The 14,488-nt window shown below is 53.9% G+C and overlaps 2 protein-coding genes across 2 annotated transcripts; both read right to left on the bottom strand.

Moving 5' to 3' along the window:
- Positions 1–40: 40 nt before the first annotated feature.
- Positions 41–5,679, bottom strand: NCLIV_059920 (putative eukaryotic initiation factor-2B gamma subunit; the record flags this gene model as incomplete). The annotated part of the gene is made up of 11 exons (XM_003885546.1): positions 41–133; positions 645–848; positions 1,046–1,129; positions 1,626–1,724; positions 2,194–2,327; positions 2,998–3,049; positions 3,256–3,422; positions 3,727–3,957; positions 4,366–4,644; positions 4,892–5,045; positions 5,590–5,679. 11 exons carry the CDS (start codon positions 5,677–5,679, stop codon positions 41–43), a joined length of 1,587 nt encoding a protein of 528 aa, XP_003885595.1.
- Positions 5,680–8,630: 2,951 nt separating this feature from the next.
- On the bottom strand, positions 8,631–12,308 carry NCLIV_059910 (hypothetical protein; the record flags this gene model as incomplete). Its single annotated transcript, XM_003885545.1, has 5 exons — positions 8,631–9,400; positions 9,554–10,081; positions 10,905–11,003; positions 11,510–11,699; positions 12,300–12,308. The coding sequence occupies 5 exons, from the start codon at positions 12,306–12,308 to the stop codon at positions 8,631–8,633; spliced, it is 1,596 nt and encodes a 531-aa protein (XP_003885594.1).
- Between the last annotated feature and the right edge of the window lie 2,180 nt (positions 12,309–14,488).

Raw genomic sequence — 14,488 nt, 5'->3', positions numbered from 1 at the left:
TCAAAACGCACACGAGGCGAGAGGCCTGGCCGAGAAACCCTTACGCGTCGTCCGCGAACACCGGCAACACTTCGTCTTCCGCGACAGTCCCAGGCGGCACGGAGTAGCCGTGGCGCACCTGGCAGTTTGTGAGCTGAAGGTTAACGGGCGAATCGGAGAGACAAAACCGCTTCGGAAAAACCGGTTTAGACCTTGAACGCCGTTTACCCGATCCAAATTCTAGTGTGCGACTCGCAGGAGACACGTGAGAAAGCCACACCGAAGAAAGCGAACCAACAACAGCCCCTGCTCGCCCGATATCTTCGGTTCAAGTATCCGTTCTTTGTCTCTTTGTTTCCTTCTCTTTGTTCTGTTCCCAGTTCAAACCTCTCGACTTTGTTCGCGGCGCCTCATCACTCACTGCTCAACACATCCTCTCGCGACTAAAATGCACCCGCGTACCTCACAATACCTCATCATCTGTACAGCACCCTCCCTCCATGTTCATATATCTATATGTATCTATATATATATATATATAGCTAGGTTCATGTGCACATAACTTCTCCAAGTGTGTAAAGGTTGCTTTGCACCAATTTGCGACGTCTGTGTGGATCTGCATGACAGTTTTTGCGTCTGACTGTTTCTTCACGTTTGTCTCGTACCTTGCAGTCCTTTCCGATTGTCGCCTTTCTTCCAACGATGCATCTCTGGACGGTGGCGCCCTCCTCGATTTTCGCGCCTTCGAGCAGAATGCTGGCAGTCACCCGAGTCTTTGGTCCCACCGTCACTTCGGGCCCGAGGACGCTTCGCTTGACCACGGCGCTCTCGTCGAAAGTCGAGCCTTCAGCCACGTTGCTGTCGCGCATCTGTGAATTCAAGAAATCATCTGGTAAATCTAAAGGCAGGTAAACAGATGCCAGGGGGGCGAGGACGAAAGGCAAGAGGGAACAGCGGGGAAGAAGCGAAGCAGAAGAGACGAAGACAAAGAGAGAAGAGACAAAGACAGAAGAGGCAAAGACAAAGAGAGAAGAGACAAAAGAGGGGGAAAAGGGCAAAAACTCACAGTCGGATATTTTTTCGCCTGTTGACCAGGAAGCATCCATTCCGGCATAATCCCGCGCAGCTCGTCCATTCGGTTGCTGCAGAACTGCAAAACAGAAACGTCGCAAATCTCGAGAAGTCGATCCAGTCAAAGCATGCTACTAAACTTTACCCTCAAAATATGCTATGGAAAACCTAGATGCATCGAACTCTACAAAAGGAACATATATATATATATATGGAGGGGGAAACATGTGCAGATATGTGGATTGGGGCAAATAGAAATCCTGTCGCTTGACGTACATGCACGCGTATATGGGCATGCCTATCTATCTACAGATATCTATATACGTATAGATAGATAGATAGATAGATAGATACACAGAGGAAGGTTAGGACTATATATAGAGAAAGAAAGAGAGAAAGCGGGTTAAGAATATATATATATATATATATATATATATGTATACATGTGCTTATTTAGTGTATTTCCACTGGAGCGACGCACAAACGAATCACGAGGGGAACTGACGGGTTTCGCATGTGCTTGTGCGGCAAATCATAGATCCGCTGAGAAACAGAGGAGAGCAGTGGCGCCTCACCTTCATGTTCATTTCGTAGTAGTCGTGGATGTTGTTCACGCGGCAGCAAATTCCAGCGCAGTCGGGATGTAACGCAAAAACGACCTTGTTTCCTTTCCTCTTCATCCACAAACCAGGACAGAGACGGAACGCACGTGAGACGAGTGGAAAAAGGATGCAGAGGAGAGAACCGAAAGACGCGCAGCAGAAGCACAGAGCGTGGAGAGGGCCGCCCCCACTCGCTGTGCCCATCGACACATTCGGTCGAGACTGCTTCCGCCCATCTGTCTGTCTATCCAGGTATGCGCACACGCAATTTTGTCTCTTCGTGTCCACTTGCATGCAACAGTATTTCCTCTTTCCTTCCTATTTCCCGATGTGGCTATGTCTGTACATCTCTGGAGACGAAACTCCGTGTTTTCTCAAGTCCCGCGTCTGCTGGAGCTACGGCGTGTGGATGGGTGACCCGGGTGTGTCTAATCTCTACGGCTCGGTGACGACACATCTGCGTCCTGCCTCGCCTTTTGAGGCAGGACGCAGATGCGGAGCGGGGAAGGGTATGAGAGGGTTGCTTTCGCTCAAGGCGTACCGGTTGCTCAGGCCGATTCGCGAGAGTGTAGTCTTGCTCGCGACTCGAGTTCTCCTTCTCGTTCTTGTGGGGCTCATCGAAGGAGTCCAGCAGTTCGTCGAAAACGTCGCAGTCGAGCCGGCTGGCAGACCACACTGAAAAGAGAAAAAAGCCAGGAAGCAAAGAGAATGAGTCATCCATCTGTCGTACGCCTAGAACATAGCCGATGTGGAACAACCTTAATGGAGTAGGATATTGAAATCCAACACTTTTAGCTATCTTAAGCAGAGTCCAGTAGGGTGGTGAGGTGGCGAGCAATCAGAGAACGGGGTTGTGTCTGTATCTCATAACCGGAGTCATATTCAGTCTCCTAGCTACTATACCGTCTCTCTTCGATTTGCGTTATACAGTTCTGGACCGCGGATCATTTGTACAGAGTAAAACAACAGCTGCAAACGCGCGCTGGTGCGACCAGAAAGGCTAAGAACAGAGCCACAGGCGCCGCGAGGAAAAGTGAGCAAACGCTACGCGACGCGCGCAGGCGGCCGAGACAGCGCAGAGGGTCCGCACGTCGCCAGAATTTTCCCCGGAAAAGTAGAGACGAGGCACTTTGCGTCGAATCTCGGAGAGAAAACAGAAACCCCCAAGTCGAGCGAGGGAACAGGCACGAAGCCAACAGGAGGAAACCAAAGGAGTTGGAGACGAGAGCGGAGAGAAGGAAGAGAGAGAAGGTAGGGAAGCACAAGACGAGAAGATTTGTGGTGATAACGAGGTGACGGCAACGGGCCTTCCGGGAGGGACAAAACGCGAGACAACGCGGCCTACGAGATGCTTGCGGGGTCATCTGCATGAGAGACATGTAGGGAACGAGGTCGAACTGCAAGCACACACAAGACAAGACGCGCGCGACGCCGAATGACCGCTTTCGTCTTGGACACTTGGAGACGCGAAAGCCCGCAAAAAGAAAGCTTTCTCTCTTTAGCGTTTCCATGGACGCGGATTCAAGAGACGAAACCAAGCGTCCTTCGGCCCTCACCCCCGTTTTCGCGTTTTCTTCCCCCTGCGGTGCCCGCGCAGCCTCACTCGAATCGACGTCAGTGTGTGGCGGAGTTTTGGGGCTTCGAGGATCTTCAACGCCGATAGCTTGAAGAGGTACACATGCGGATCATACAGGTTCGCCTTGACGAACACGGACGGATGGTAGAACAGCGTGAGCTTGGGAATCGCCAGCTGCGCCCCGTGGCTAATGCCTGCGAAGGGCGACACGCACAAAACAGAGAAAGCCAGTCCTCGAAGACTTCCCGCGCGTCTCTCCGTTCTTTCCCCGGCGATTCTTTCCGCCTCCGCAGACCCGCGTGCGGGGAGGCGACGCGCGACGCTGCTCTCAACCGCAGGTGTTCTCGCAGCTTCCCCAAAGAGGCGCCAAACCCTAGAGCAGCCTGCCTTTCCAGAACAGCTTCTTCCCGTCCTGTCCCGATTGCCCCATCGCGGGTGCGAAAACCAAGTCGCGCTGCCTCGGCGTTCTTCCTCTCCGGAACGAGATCGCCTGCTTACTGTGTCGATCCTGGATTCCCAGAAGGAGCGTCTCTGTCTCTTCGAAGGCAATCGCAACTGGGTTGCCTTTGTTTGCGTCCTTGTCGACTTTCTCGGACGCGGCCTTTTTCTTGCCGCCCTTCCCTCCTTTGCCTTGCGCGCTGCGATCGAGAATCTCCGACGCGCCCTCCGACAGGTAGTCGCGCCGCAGGAGATACACCGAGCAGGCGGCGTTCTCCACTCGATGCAGATCTGGCAGGCGAAAGAGAAGATGAAAGCGCGACAGGTCCAGCAGGACAGACCCGCAAACTCTCTCCAGTGCCAAAACGCAGAGACACACAGGGTGGATTTTTGCGTGTCCGGACGGACATGTGTTCTCCCGTGTCTGTACGTACACCCGCCCACATATACATACACATGCACACGTATATTTTGGTACACGTGAATATGCTAGCCTCTCTGTCACCCCGTCTGTCCAATCACACAATACTACCCTAACAAGAAGTAAATTCCCGTGTTCGTGTGTGTGTGTGTGTGTTTGTGTGTGTTCGTGTGGGATGCAGGGATGGGAGAGGCAACCTCAATACCACTCAAAAAAACACCGGTAGCTGCTGCCGCGTCTCGTTTCCTTCTTCCCCTGTTCTTTCTCCACAGACTCACTGGCGAGACTGAAGAAGTCGACGGGCCCGATGACGTCGCAGGTGATGACGAAGAAATCAGTGACAAGGAGATGCTTGATTTGCATGAGAGCCTCCGCAGTCCCACAAACGACGTCGTCGTCGAAGTCGTCTTCTCCGTCTTCTGACTTCTTCCCTTTCTCCGCGTCGCGATCGCGGCCGAGCCCAATGACTTCCAGCCGCTGGAAAGCGTTCGGAAACTCCTGGCGCAAGTACGCGAGGATCTCCGCCTGTTCTTCTTGCCGAGTCAAAACGATGGCATCTGCACACAGCACGCAGGGCGTTCAGGCACGCGCATGCGAGGTCAGAACAAAGGCTCAGACAGCTGTTGCCGCCAGGTCACTCTCGAGACATCACGGGCAAAGAGTGCTGGGTGAAAGGAAGGGAAAGGGGCGGGACAGGTAGAGCGCAAACGAGCGCGCATGAGAGAGTCTTTGGCTTCTCGTGCAGTCTCAGGGGAGACGCGGCGCCTGAGGACAGGGAAACGCGTTTTTCTCTCCGGGATTTACCTCCAAACCGCGACTCCTGCAGATTCTTCAGACAGTACCACAGCATCGGTCGGTTGCCAACGGGCAGGAGGGCCTTGCTGCATCCGCCCTTCTCCTTCGGTGTCCCCGTCAAGCTCGAGAGGCGAGAACTGCTGCCGCCAGCGAGAACCACGACCTGCAAAAGGGGAGAAAGAACAGCGACGTGAACAAGGGATACCGCACAGATGCACGCTCCGTCGCGGTGTCCCGCGCGCACTCTCAATTTCTCTTTGCGCATCCTCGCCCCGCTGTCTCCCTTTTGGGCTCCTGTAGGCTCGGAACCCCCGCACCAGGCCACTAGCCTGCACATACGGGCTCGTCCCCCCACTTTTTTGTAGACAAAGTCGAGAAACGGACATCCATGCAAACAGAAAAGTCCTATCGAGGGGCATCTCTCGATGTCTCGACACAAGTGTAGTCCACAGTTCTCGTGTCTCTCCCAGTTTCCTCCGATTTTCCGGACCACTTCCCCCTCAGGCCCCTGCATCCATTTGTGGGGAGGGGCGGGTTTTCTTCTCGTTGCGGTCACCGGGTTTTCTGGTTTGATTCGCGTTCGCAGTTTCCCTCAACCCCTCCGAACTGTCGCCTCTGGCGCGTTGTCCGAGTTGCCAGTGGCGGCCGTGCTCTTCCTGTCTTCCACCGCGAAGCCTCCGAATTCGCAACGCAGACCAAAATCTCACCTGGAACTCGAGAAACGGATTGGTCCGCCGCGCCTCCGTCGATCCTGCCGCGGGGGCCTGGGGGGGACCGCTCGCTGCCGCCGACGCCATGGCGTGAGAAGAGAGATTTGAAACGGAGAGGCGCGAGATTAAAACGGAGCAAGGAGCGAGGTAAAGAGCAGTGACAAGAACGCGGAGGGGGAGGAACGCAGAACGCGAGGAAAGGCACGGAGAGACGAACACGAACAACTTGCGAGCGGGAACGAGGACACATGGAAAGAGACAGCACCGGCTGAAGCTGAAAGGCAGACGGCGAAGATCGCAGGTGAACCTCGTGCGGGTTTTGTTTTGTGCGATGAAGAGGTCACACTCCCCCGAACAGAGAGCAGAAATGGAACGAACTTCCGGGCGCGAAGAAAAAACGAAAAAGACGAAAAGATGGAAGCTTCGAGCCCCAAGGAAGAAAACAAATGACTCAGTTCTGCCTTCGGCTAGCTCCAGACGCAAAGACAACACCGGAGGCTTCTGAAAAGGGCGAATCGACCGATTCCAAGGGAGAAGCGCGAGCAAAACGAAAAGGGAGGAGACAAGAAGACTACCCGGCAAGACAGGCCGTTTTTCCTTTCGATTGCCAGCGTAGGTACAGCAGGACAGCGTGTCGGCGGCCTTCCTGACCCAGAAAGGCGACGAGGAAGCGGTGGAGAAACAGCGAGAAGAAGAGAAACAAAGGGATGTCTAGAAGTCTAGAAAATGATGTACGGGAATCGGGGGCGAAGGATTCGGGTGTGTTGTCCTTTTTGTTCGCAACCGACCGACGGCGAAATCAGGCTTTTCGCGGCGTTCTTCTCAGGCGACACAGAGTGCCGAGCAATCAGCCAGATGGTACGGGAGTTCACAGGGATGCTCTGGATTGTCTCAGGTAAAGAAAAACAAATCTTTCCGGCGGAGAAAGAAAGATTCAGTCCAGCAGGAGACCCAGTCCGTCCTACATGCACGAGACGGGGAACCACGCGAGGCGCTTTTCTCGCTTCGTACACCAACGCAGTTATATCTTCCTGCAGCTGGAACGCGTTTTCTCAGGTAGATGCAGGCCCCAGAGTCCCTTTTTGCTCCGCAAAAAATATTCTGGTTTTCGCCCCTTTCGACAGAAGACAGCTTTTGTCGACGCTCAGCCACCTGAGAGAAGTCGAGGCGACTGGACACAGAGCGAAACTGCATGCCGCGAACGCGAGAAAAGCGGGGCCGCCGTCAGAAGACAGGTCAGGGAAAAAGAGAGAATGGACAATTCACAACACTCTTGGACTGTCGAAACAGGGCCCAAGGAGTGAACAGCGTCACAGTCATACCTGTCTTACCTGCTTGTCGACTCCTGGTTTCAAATCCTCAATGTGTGCCTGTTTCCCAGACTTCCGCCAATCTCGCGACTCGCGGCGCGCCGAGCCTCAACTCAAAGCCCCGTTCGTAGGGGAAGGCTCGGAAAAAACCTGGCGCTCCTTGGCGTCAAGGTGGCGAGCTTTTAGTGGTAAATAATTCCTGCATTCCCAGCCGAAGAACGTCTCCACTCAGCCTATTCGGCTGTAGTTTTCCCTCCACCTTTCCACCATTTCAAATCTAACTATCTATCCTTGCATCTCTCTGAATACCTCTCTCTGTATCTATCCATATATATATATATATATATATATTGGTAGATAGGCATTTTGGTACACGCGGAGAAAATTAGCTGTTTGCGTAAAAGGTATTTTATATTGTTGGCCGCAACGCGTGTTCTTCAGCCTCAAAGTGGAGGGACAACACGATGTGCGTTATCCTAGGGTTCAACGGTGAGCTGACACTGGTTACGCGGGCTGAGGACGTCTTTTTAGTGGAGGCAATCCACGCGCGTCGGAAATATGCTGAGTGCGCCATGCACATGTTCAATGACTTGGCGTGTTGCCTCGAAAGCACACCTCGTACGAGGTGATGGCGTGAGACCAGTTCTTTCCCAGGCAATGAGGCATCTGGGTTCTTTTGCTCTCCTGGCTTCACCATACTTTAGTGCCTCCAACCCGCAGGCAGACTGTAAATGCTAGGTCGCACTTTCCTCGTCCTGTGGCAAAGATGCTGTTCTGTGGTCTGCTAATGCGCGGAATCCTGTGACAATGTGAAGACTCGTGGAACTTGTGGGATTGGGTAAGCAAAGCGCCTTTGAAACGTGGGTTCCTTCTCTGCAGCGGAGTGCAAATCCACCGGAGGATTTCCCCGCGCCTCAGAGGAACAGGCTTCCTCAAGGAAAGCCTCTCATGAAGGCGCTCGACTGGTTTCTGTTGCGTTGCTCGTCGGGCCCCTCATTTCTCGACTCCGAGAGTTTTTCGCTGGCAAGCGGAGCAAAACGAAAAACGCACAGTTGTGCCTTAGAAAGGGATTCATATGCATCACACAAATGTCGCACAACGCCACAAATATTTCTGTCCACGCTTTCCGCACGGGGCGAACTCGGATCTCTAACGACGCCCGACGAGCCTGTCGAATTGCGCCACAGTCCAAGACAGTGGACACAAAACGAGAGATTCAGAGAAGAACCCCGCAACGTGTATATCCAGGAACCGCAGTCTTCCTTTGAAACGGCCTCGCTGTGGACGCTAAGTCCCCCTTCTCACCCCACTTCACATTTCTTTCCACAGCAGCTGCAAGCATATCTATACATATATATATATATATATATATATATATATATATTATTTGTCGATATCTAGATATGTATATATGTGTACGTACACGGCGTGACACCTGTGGAGTAGTGGCTGGATGAACGCTTTATATGCCCGGAATGTGTGGATAGTGATTGCATCTGCTTTTGCCGCGGGTGTATCATTTGAGGCAAGCCAGCATCCGGCTGCATATCCGCGACTTCACGGAAAACACAGACGTGCTGGACAACGGTGTCTCCTAGGCTCGAGGTCGACTGCCGTCGAGGCGGGGAATTCGCCCATTTGCCTGCATGCCTTCGTGGGCGCTTCGATTCCTGCACGCATAGGCATTCTTTGTGGACTTGACGCCCGCCAACGGCGGATGCATGCATTTCATTCGAGGGCCGCGTGATTACCGGAATAGAGGTAGACTTTAAACAGGGGCTCTGGTTCGTCGCCCTGCGGCACGAAGCACCGCTCCACAACCGTCTTGTTCTTTGCCTGTCGCGTTCCTTCTGGAAGTGAGAAGCGGAGAGAAATGATTCTCACGCCTTGCATGCGAAGAAGGAGGCGGAAAAACTTGCTCATTCGCGACGTCTGCCGTGGAACGAGGTATATGAAGATGACAGAAATCCGGAACTTTCGCACCAGCTGGAAGAAGGAAAGGTACTCAGGCGACAAGCCAGAGAAATCCGACTCGGCCGAGCAGCGGGCCGAAGGCGGTGCTGGGAGAGAGGAAAGAGAGGAAGAAGACGGGTCAGACTCCGCACGTTCCGTCGTGGTTTCCGCTTGGATGTGTGTGTCGTGTTTGTTCTGTGCGCCCACCTCGTTGTCTCCACCGCAGTTCACAGCGTCATTTCTCCCCTCTGCACGACTTGTTCCGGTCGCTCCATCTACGCCGTCCTTCCCCCCCGTCGCTCGCCTGTGCTCTCCTCCCTCGTCGCCCTCTGGAGAAGGGTCGGTGTCCGACTCCCCGTCAGACGGAATGCCGAGCTCGAAAAAGTGGAAGCGCGACGAATCGGACGAAGAACAGCAAGACGGGAATTCATCTCGAGTCAGCGCTTCGGCTTCCTTGACAAGAAACGGATTGATGTCCACGCCCAGAGCTCCCGAGACCGAAAAGGAGCGAACGGCCGTTCGGCACACGCGGCCGTCGCCGCAGCCTGCGAGGAGACAAAGCAACCGGAAGAGAGAAAACGCCCAGGAGTCAGAATACACTTTACAGAGGAACTGAAGCTCCCGCTACGCGTTGCCCGACAGGTTTCGTTTTCGATTCTTTGTTTCCTCGGCCCTTCGGCAGGGTCGCCCGCACTCACCGAGGTCCAATAAAACATCCGAAGGGGTGACGTTCCCGAAGGAGAGCGCCGCTTGGATCTGCGCCTCCGTTGCCGGGCAGAACGGAGAAACAAGGTTAGATCCTTCCTCGCGCAACTGATCTTCTTCCCACTGTTGTGCCTCAGTCAAGCTCGACAGAGGAAACACAAATTCGTCGCAGGGAAGGGAGGCACCAGGCCGAGACACCAAAGATGCGGCGGGAGCGGAGAGGCGACGCCCACCGGAGGCAGGATCTTCGAGCGTCATGTGTCCATACAAGAGAGGAGAAGCGCCTTCCCGGAGGCCGCCGACGCTTCGTGCCCGCGAGGTGAAGGCGACTTCGCGACGAGGGACAGCGAAAGAGTCTGGCCGTGTGGTCCCCTCGATGAGGAACGGAGTCTCTGCAGACCACGTTTTGCCGAGAGTGGAGACGCCAGAGGCGAGGAGCAACGTCAGGACGTTGTTTCGCTGTGTTGCCTCAACGCGGTCACAATCTCCGCAGGGGTGCGGGCCGTCTGGATGAAGAGAACCTGACACGCCAAAAAAAACAGAAACAAGAAAGCTATGCGGAGGGGATTTGCAGGCTCGGAAAGAAGCACATAGGGGAACTGGGTCACGTTTTCCTCGCTTATTTACAGCATTCGCCGCGCTTCCTACCCGCCACGCCCCCTCACCTCTGGGTCCTTTTTGTGATGTGCGAGTTCCGAAAAGCAAAGGTTTCTAATCAAACGGGCCGTGACTAACCCGCGCCCGCATCTCGCCTGCTGTCTTTTCGTTTCTGGAGAAACTGCTGTCCCGCATCGCACCTTCTCTCGAGATTTGTGCCCCGACTGCAGCGACACCTCGCGCTTCTTCAGCTTCACTGCCAGGCAGAGTGAAACAAAAACACGCAAACGCCGCAATGAGTTGGCCGAAGGCGCGAGGCTGCGTTATGTGTCCCCCTCGTTTGAGGGTCTATTTAAAGCCACGAGAGAAGCTCGGAAGCCCCACAGACGGCAGACCAACCAGCTGTCTCCACGCCGAGAATACCCCCGTCTCCGCGCCCCCCGCGAGAGGGACGCCTGCTCCGCAGTGTCATCCACGTGAGTCAACTAGGTCGCCGGCTACTCGGCGATGTGCCACTCTCGCTAGGCATCTGCTGACGCAAGTGCATGCACGTAGGCTTGTAGACGCGCGCAAGAGCATGCATGCACAAAGAATGGGGACGAGCCGTGCCTTGCCTTGGTGGCGCGTGCCTCGCCGTACGGCCGATCGTCCAAGCCCGGAAAGCTCGACCCCGAGAGAGTGGACGGCACAACGCGCTTTTCCTGGCTGCATGCAAGGGACCCCAAGCGGGGCCGAAGAACGGCTTACACGCATCAGCAAGAAAGTCGCAGAGCTCCTCATTCGCAGCGCCTTCGCGTGCGGGGGCGTCGATCTGAACGTCCAACTGCTCAGCCTGCTCATTGATAGCTGAAGCGGCAAACACGAAGAAATAACAAACGAATCACGATTCGTCTTGAGGTTTTTACCCTCTGCATATCGATGCGTATATTGATATATACACGGCAGACATCGGTTTATTCCTATCTAGATCTGTATGCATCTGCATATATGTAATAATGGCGTATAGACGTCTGTATGCAGATACATATATGTATATATATATATATATATATATATATAGGCATCGCCACTTACCTGCCTACCGATAGAGGTGTAAGGCAAAAACAGAGGAAAGGATAGGGTCGTACATGCAGATATGAGCATGAGGGCTGCAACATACACAGTAAGTCGACGAATGGAATTACGCAAGTCGACAGATTCGCTTCCTGTGTACATGAAGGCCTACATCCGAGACGGAAATGGCGAGAGTCTCTCCACAGCTCCCGAAGCTCACAGAGACGCGGAAAAGGAAACGAAACAGACATGCGGTGGTAAAAATCCAGTTGTGAAATGGTCAAGAACGAAAACCTTACACGGAATCTGTGACTGCTTCGCTCCGGGTTTTGCATGCACCGCCAGAGTCAAACCGCCATCAACGATCCTCAGAAAGCGGGGGAGATCCGACTGGCTGTCTGTGGTGTTGCGTTCGTCTTTCTTTTCGTGCTTGTTCCCTGCCTCTGGTTTCTTCTTCTGCACTGCCGCAGACGTTGCAGGTCGGTTCCCCTACAAACGACAGACAAAGCGTGGAGTTGAGATTCCTTTTTTAACAGCCCACCGCTTCTTAGTGAAGGGGCAAGATCGGTAAAGGTGGAAGCATGCACAGCAAAACGGCGTCTCGGAGCAACTCCGGGCAGACACAACGTTGCGGGGACAGCTGCCAGCGCAAAGGTGACGTTTGTGGGGTGTCAGTGAAGGCCCAGCGAAGCCCTGTTTTGTGCAAGCATGTGCGCCTGGTCTTTGGCACGTATCAACATAACCATATAGATAGAGATAGATATAGACAGATAGATTGATAGATAGAGATAGATAGAGATAGATGTGGGAAAACGCTGCAAGCGTGAGGAGATGCACGTGAGTGCGAAGCAGGTCAGGTGATCGGCAGCGCGGAAGCATGTTTACAGCGGCGACCTCAGCGGAGCACCCGCGCGTCCGCCGGGGCCTTGTATTGTACGGTAAAGCCAAAGGGAGGAGGCACTGAAAAACAACGGAGACCAGGAGGCAAGAACGGTCGGACGAATAAAAGATGAGGGACAAAGAAGGGCGGGCGGGAAGGGGGGTGGAAGAGAGACGAAAAAGGAAAAGATAAAAAACAAGGAGCGATACCTTTGGCATGGCTGTTCCACGGATGAATGCCGGTCTCTGGTTGAAAAGAACAGAGCCTTGTTGTCTTCCGGTGAGAGAAAAGAAAAGGCCAGGGGACGCCGAGCGAGGAAGAGTGGCAAGAAAAGCAGTGCCTACGACAGTTCCGACTCTCATAGAGCTGAACAGCAAGAGGGAGCGCGCAGGGTTCGACGCAGGTGTTACTAGGAAAGGCACAAGTCCTTAAGAAACTTTTCTCTCGCAGAAAGAGCTTGCCCCTACGAGCGACCAGCGACGCGATAAGCAGGAAGATCGGCAGACGGGACAGGTACGGCGGGTGAGACCCGCGAGGAAGGGCACCGAAAACAAGGTGGTCGAGAGCTGGGGAGGAACTCTGTGCGAGCAAAGCGCTGGCAGGTACGGAGAGAAACCCGACGATTGGAACACAAAAAGACGAGTTTACATGTATCACTTGCGCAGTTGCATGGGCCAGTCGCGTTGGGGGGCCGCGACAAAACGGTTTCAGCCAGAATGACGGAGAGACTGGAGCGGTGACAAAGGAATAGAGAAAGGCAGCAGGAAGGATGTGCACAGACATTTTCCGCCAGACCGACAAAACACTCAGTGCGGTGGCTATTGTTCGGCTCCTTCCAAATCTGAAAAAAAAGATCTGGTCACTTCCTCTACCGTGGAAAGCTGGAGGCATTCCGAGCGTGACAGTGTTGTACGGAGAAGATCTTCATCACGAGAGGTGTTGCATGTAAGAGCGTTCCTTTGTATCCCTCGGAAAATTGGACGCTTCAGAGTGCCGAGGAGGAAGCAAGGTAGTGCGATGCCTTGTTTCTTCTTTCCAATTTGTTTTGTTGTGAAATAGGCACCCTAATCACGCACACAACTCTGTGCAAATACTAGTAGCAGACGATTAGACAACCCTTTGTGCATGTTCTCGTTATTCAAGCAAAAATCAATCTGCTGCATGTGCATGCGGATCTGGTGGAGCCAAACCCCGCGAACGTGGCTGTAGGGCCGTTCCGACCCACCGCGCGCATGAGCGTAATCTGAAGGTGTGTCACTCTTGAAAGAAGTCACAATTGACGGTCAGGTCTTCTATTGAAAGCCGTCAGAAACGTTTTTCCCTCGTAAGAGTTCCCCATCGCATGCGCCGGGACAACAAAGCAAGTGCCTCATCATGATGGTGTCTCCTCGACCGAGTTCCGAGTCCGGGAGCTTGGGTCCGGACCTGCCTGGTGTCTTGCTCCAGGCTACACACTCAACAATCCTTTCTTCGGTGCAGTATCGCGGGCAGTGTGAGAACCTAGACGATGGTCTCCACTATAATGGGCCGATTTTTGCGTCAGCAATAGAGAGCCTGGAACCGCCATGACCTATGCTCTACTGTCGACGGTCTGCCAAACTGAGGAACAACGGGGATCTTCGTTGGAGTCATCTCGTGATGTTTCATACATTTTGCACTCAGCAAGCGACACAGTAGAATCGGAGCGCGAAGGTTGTACTTGATGTACGACAGGGGAAGACACCATCGAAGGTTTGCACATCTGCAGGAGAGCAACGCATAAACCGCCAGTGAACCCTTTGTGCGACGGAGCAGTTTCTGTAGAGGGCTTGGCTGCTGCCCGTACACTCTGTATTTCCGGAGCATCTTTCCTGGCCACCGCAGGATAGGGTGTGCCAGATACAATTTTAGGCTGAGGTATGGTGTCAGCAGCCTGTTTCGTTGCCGGCCAAAGGGAAGGAAGGGCGAAACTGTCGGACGCGTGACGTGTGCCGTGGACGTGGCCAGCCTTCTGCCTTGCTGTAACGCGTCGAGAAGCCTCAACCCTGTCAGACTCATCGGAAAATGGACAGTGCCCGTTTGTCACCTCACAGCGGGTTTCGAAGGGACGTACGGATTGCCCTGGGGTCACCAACAACATCGAGGCCCAGATGCATGCCAGCGGGGTACCAATGCCTATCCCAGAGCAAATGTTTTTCGCCTCACCTCTCTGCGCAACAATTCTGGGGGCGCTCGGCCCTCCTGCACTTTTATGCTTGCAAGGCTGGCAACAGCCTTGCGGGGGGATTCGTGCAGAGCTTCTCAACGCGGAGACTCGCTAAGCAGTTACAACCGTCACCAGGAAAACCAGCCTCAACCGTTTTTGCATCGCAAGCTCTGCACGGTGTAGCGGCCTCATGGCAGAATTCATGACAATGTC

The sequence above is a fragment of the Neospora caninum genome, chromosome XI (assembly GCF_000208865.1).
Source record: "Neospora caninum Liverpool complete genome, chromosome XI".
NCBI lineage: Eukaryota > Apicomplexa > Conoidasida > Eucoccidiorida > Sarcocystidae > Neospora > Neospora caninum.
This window is presented reverse-complemented; position numbering and strand designations above follow the sequence as displayed.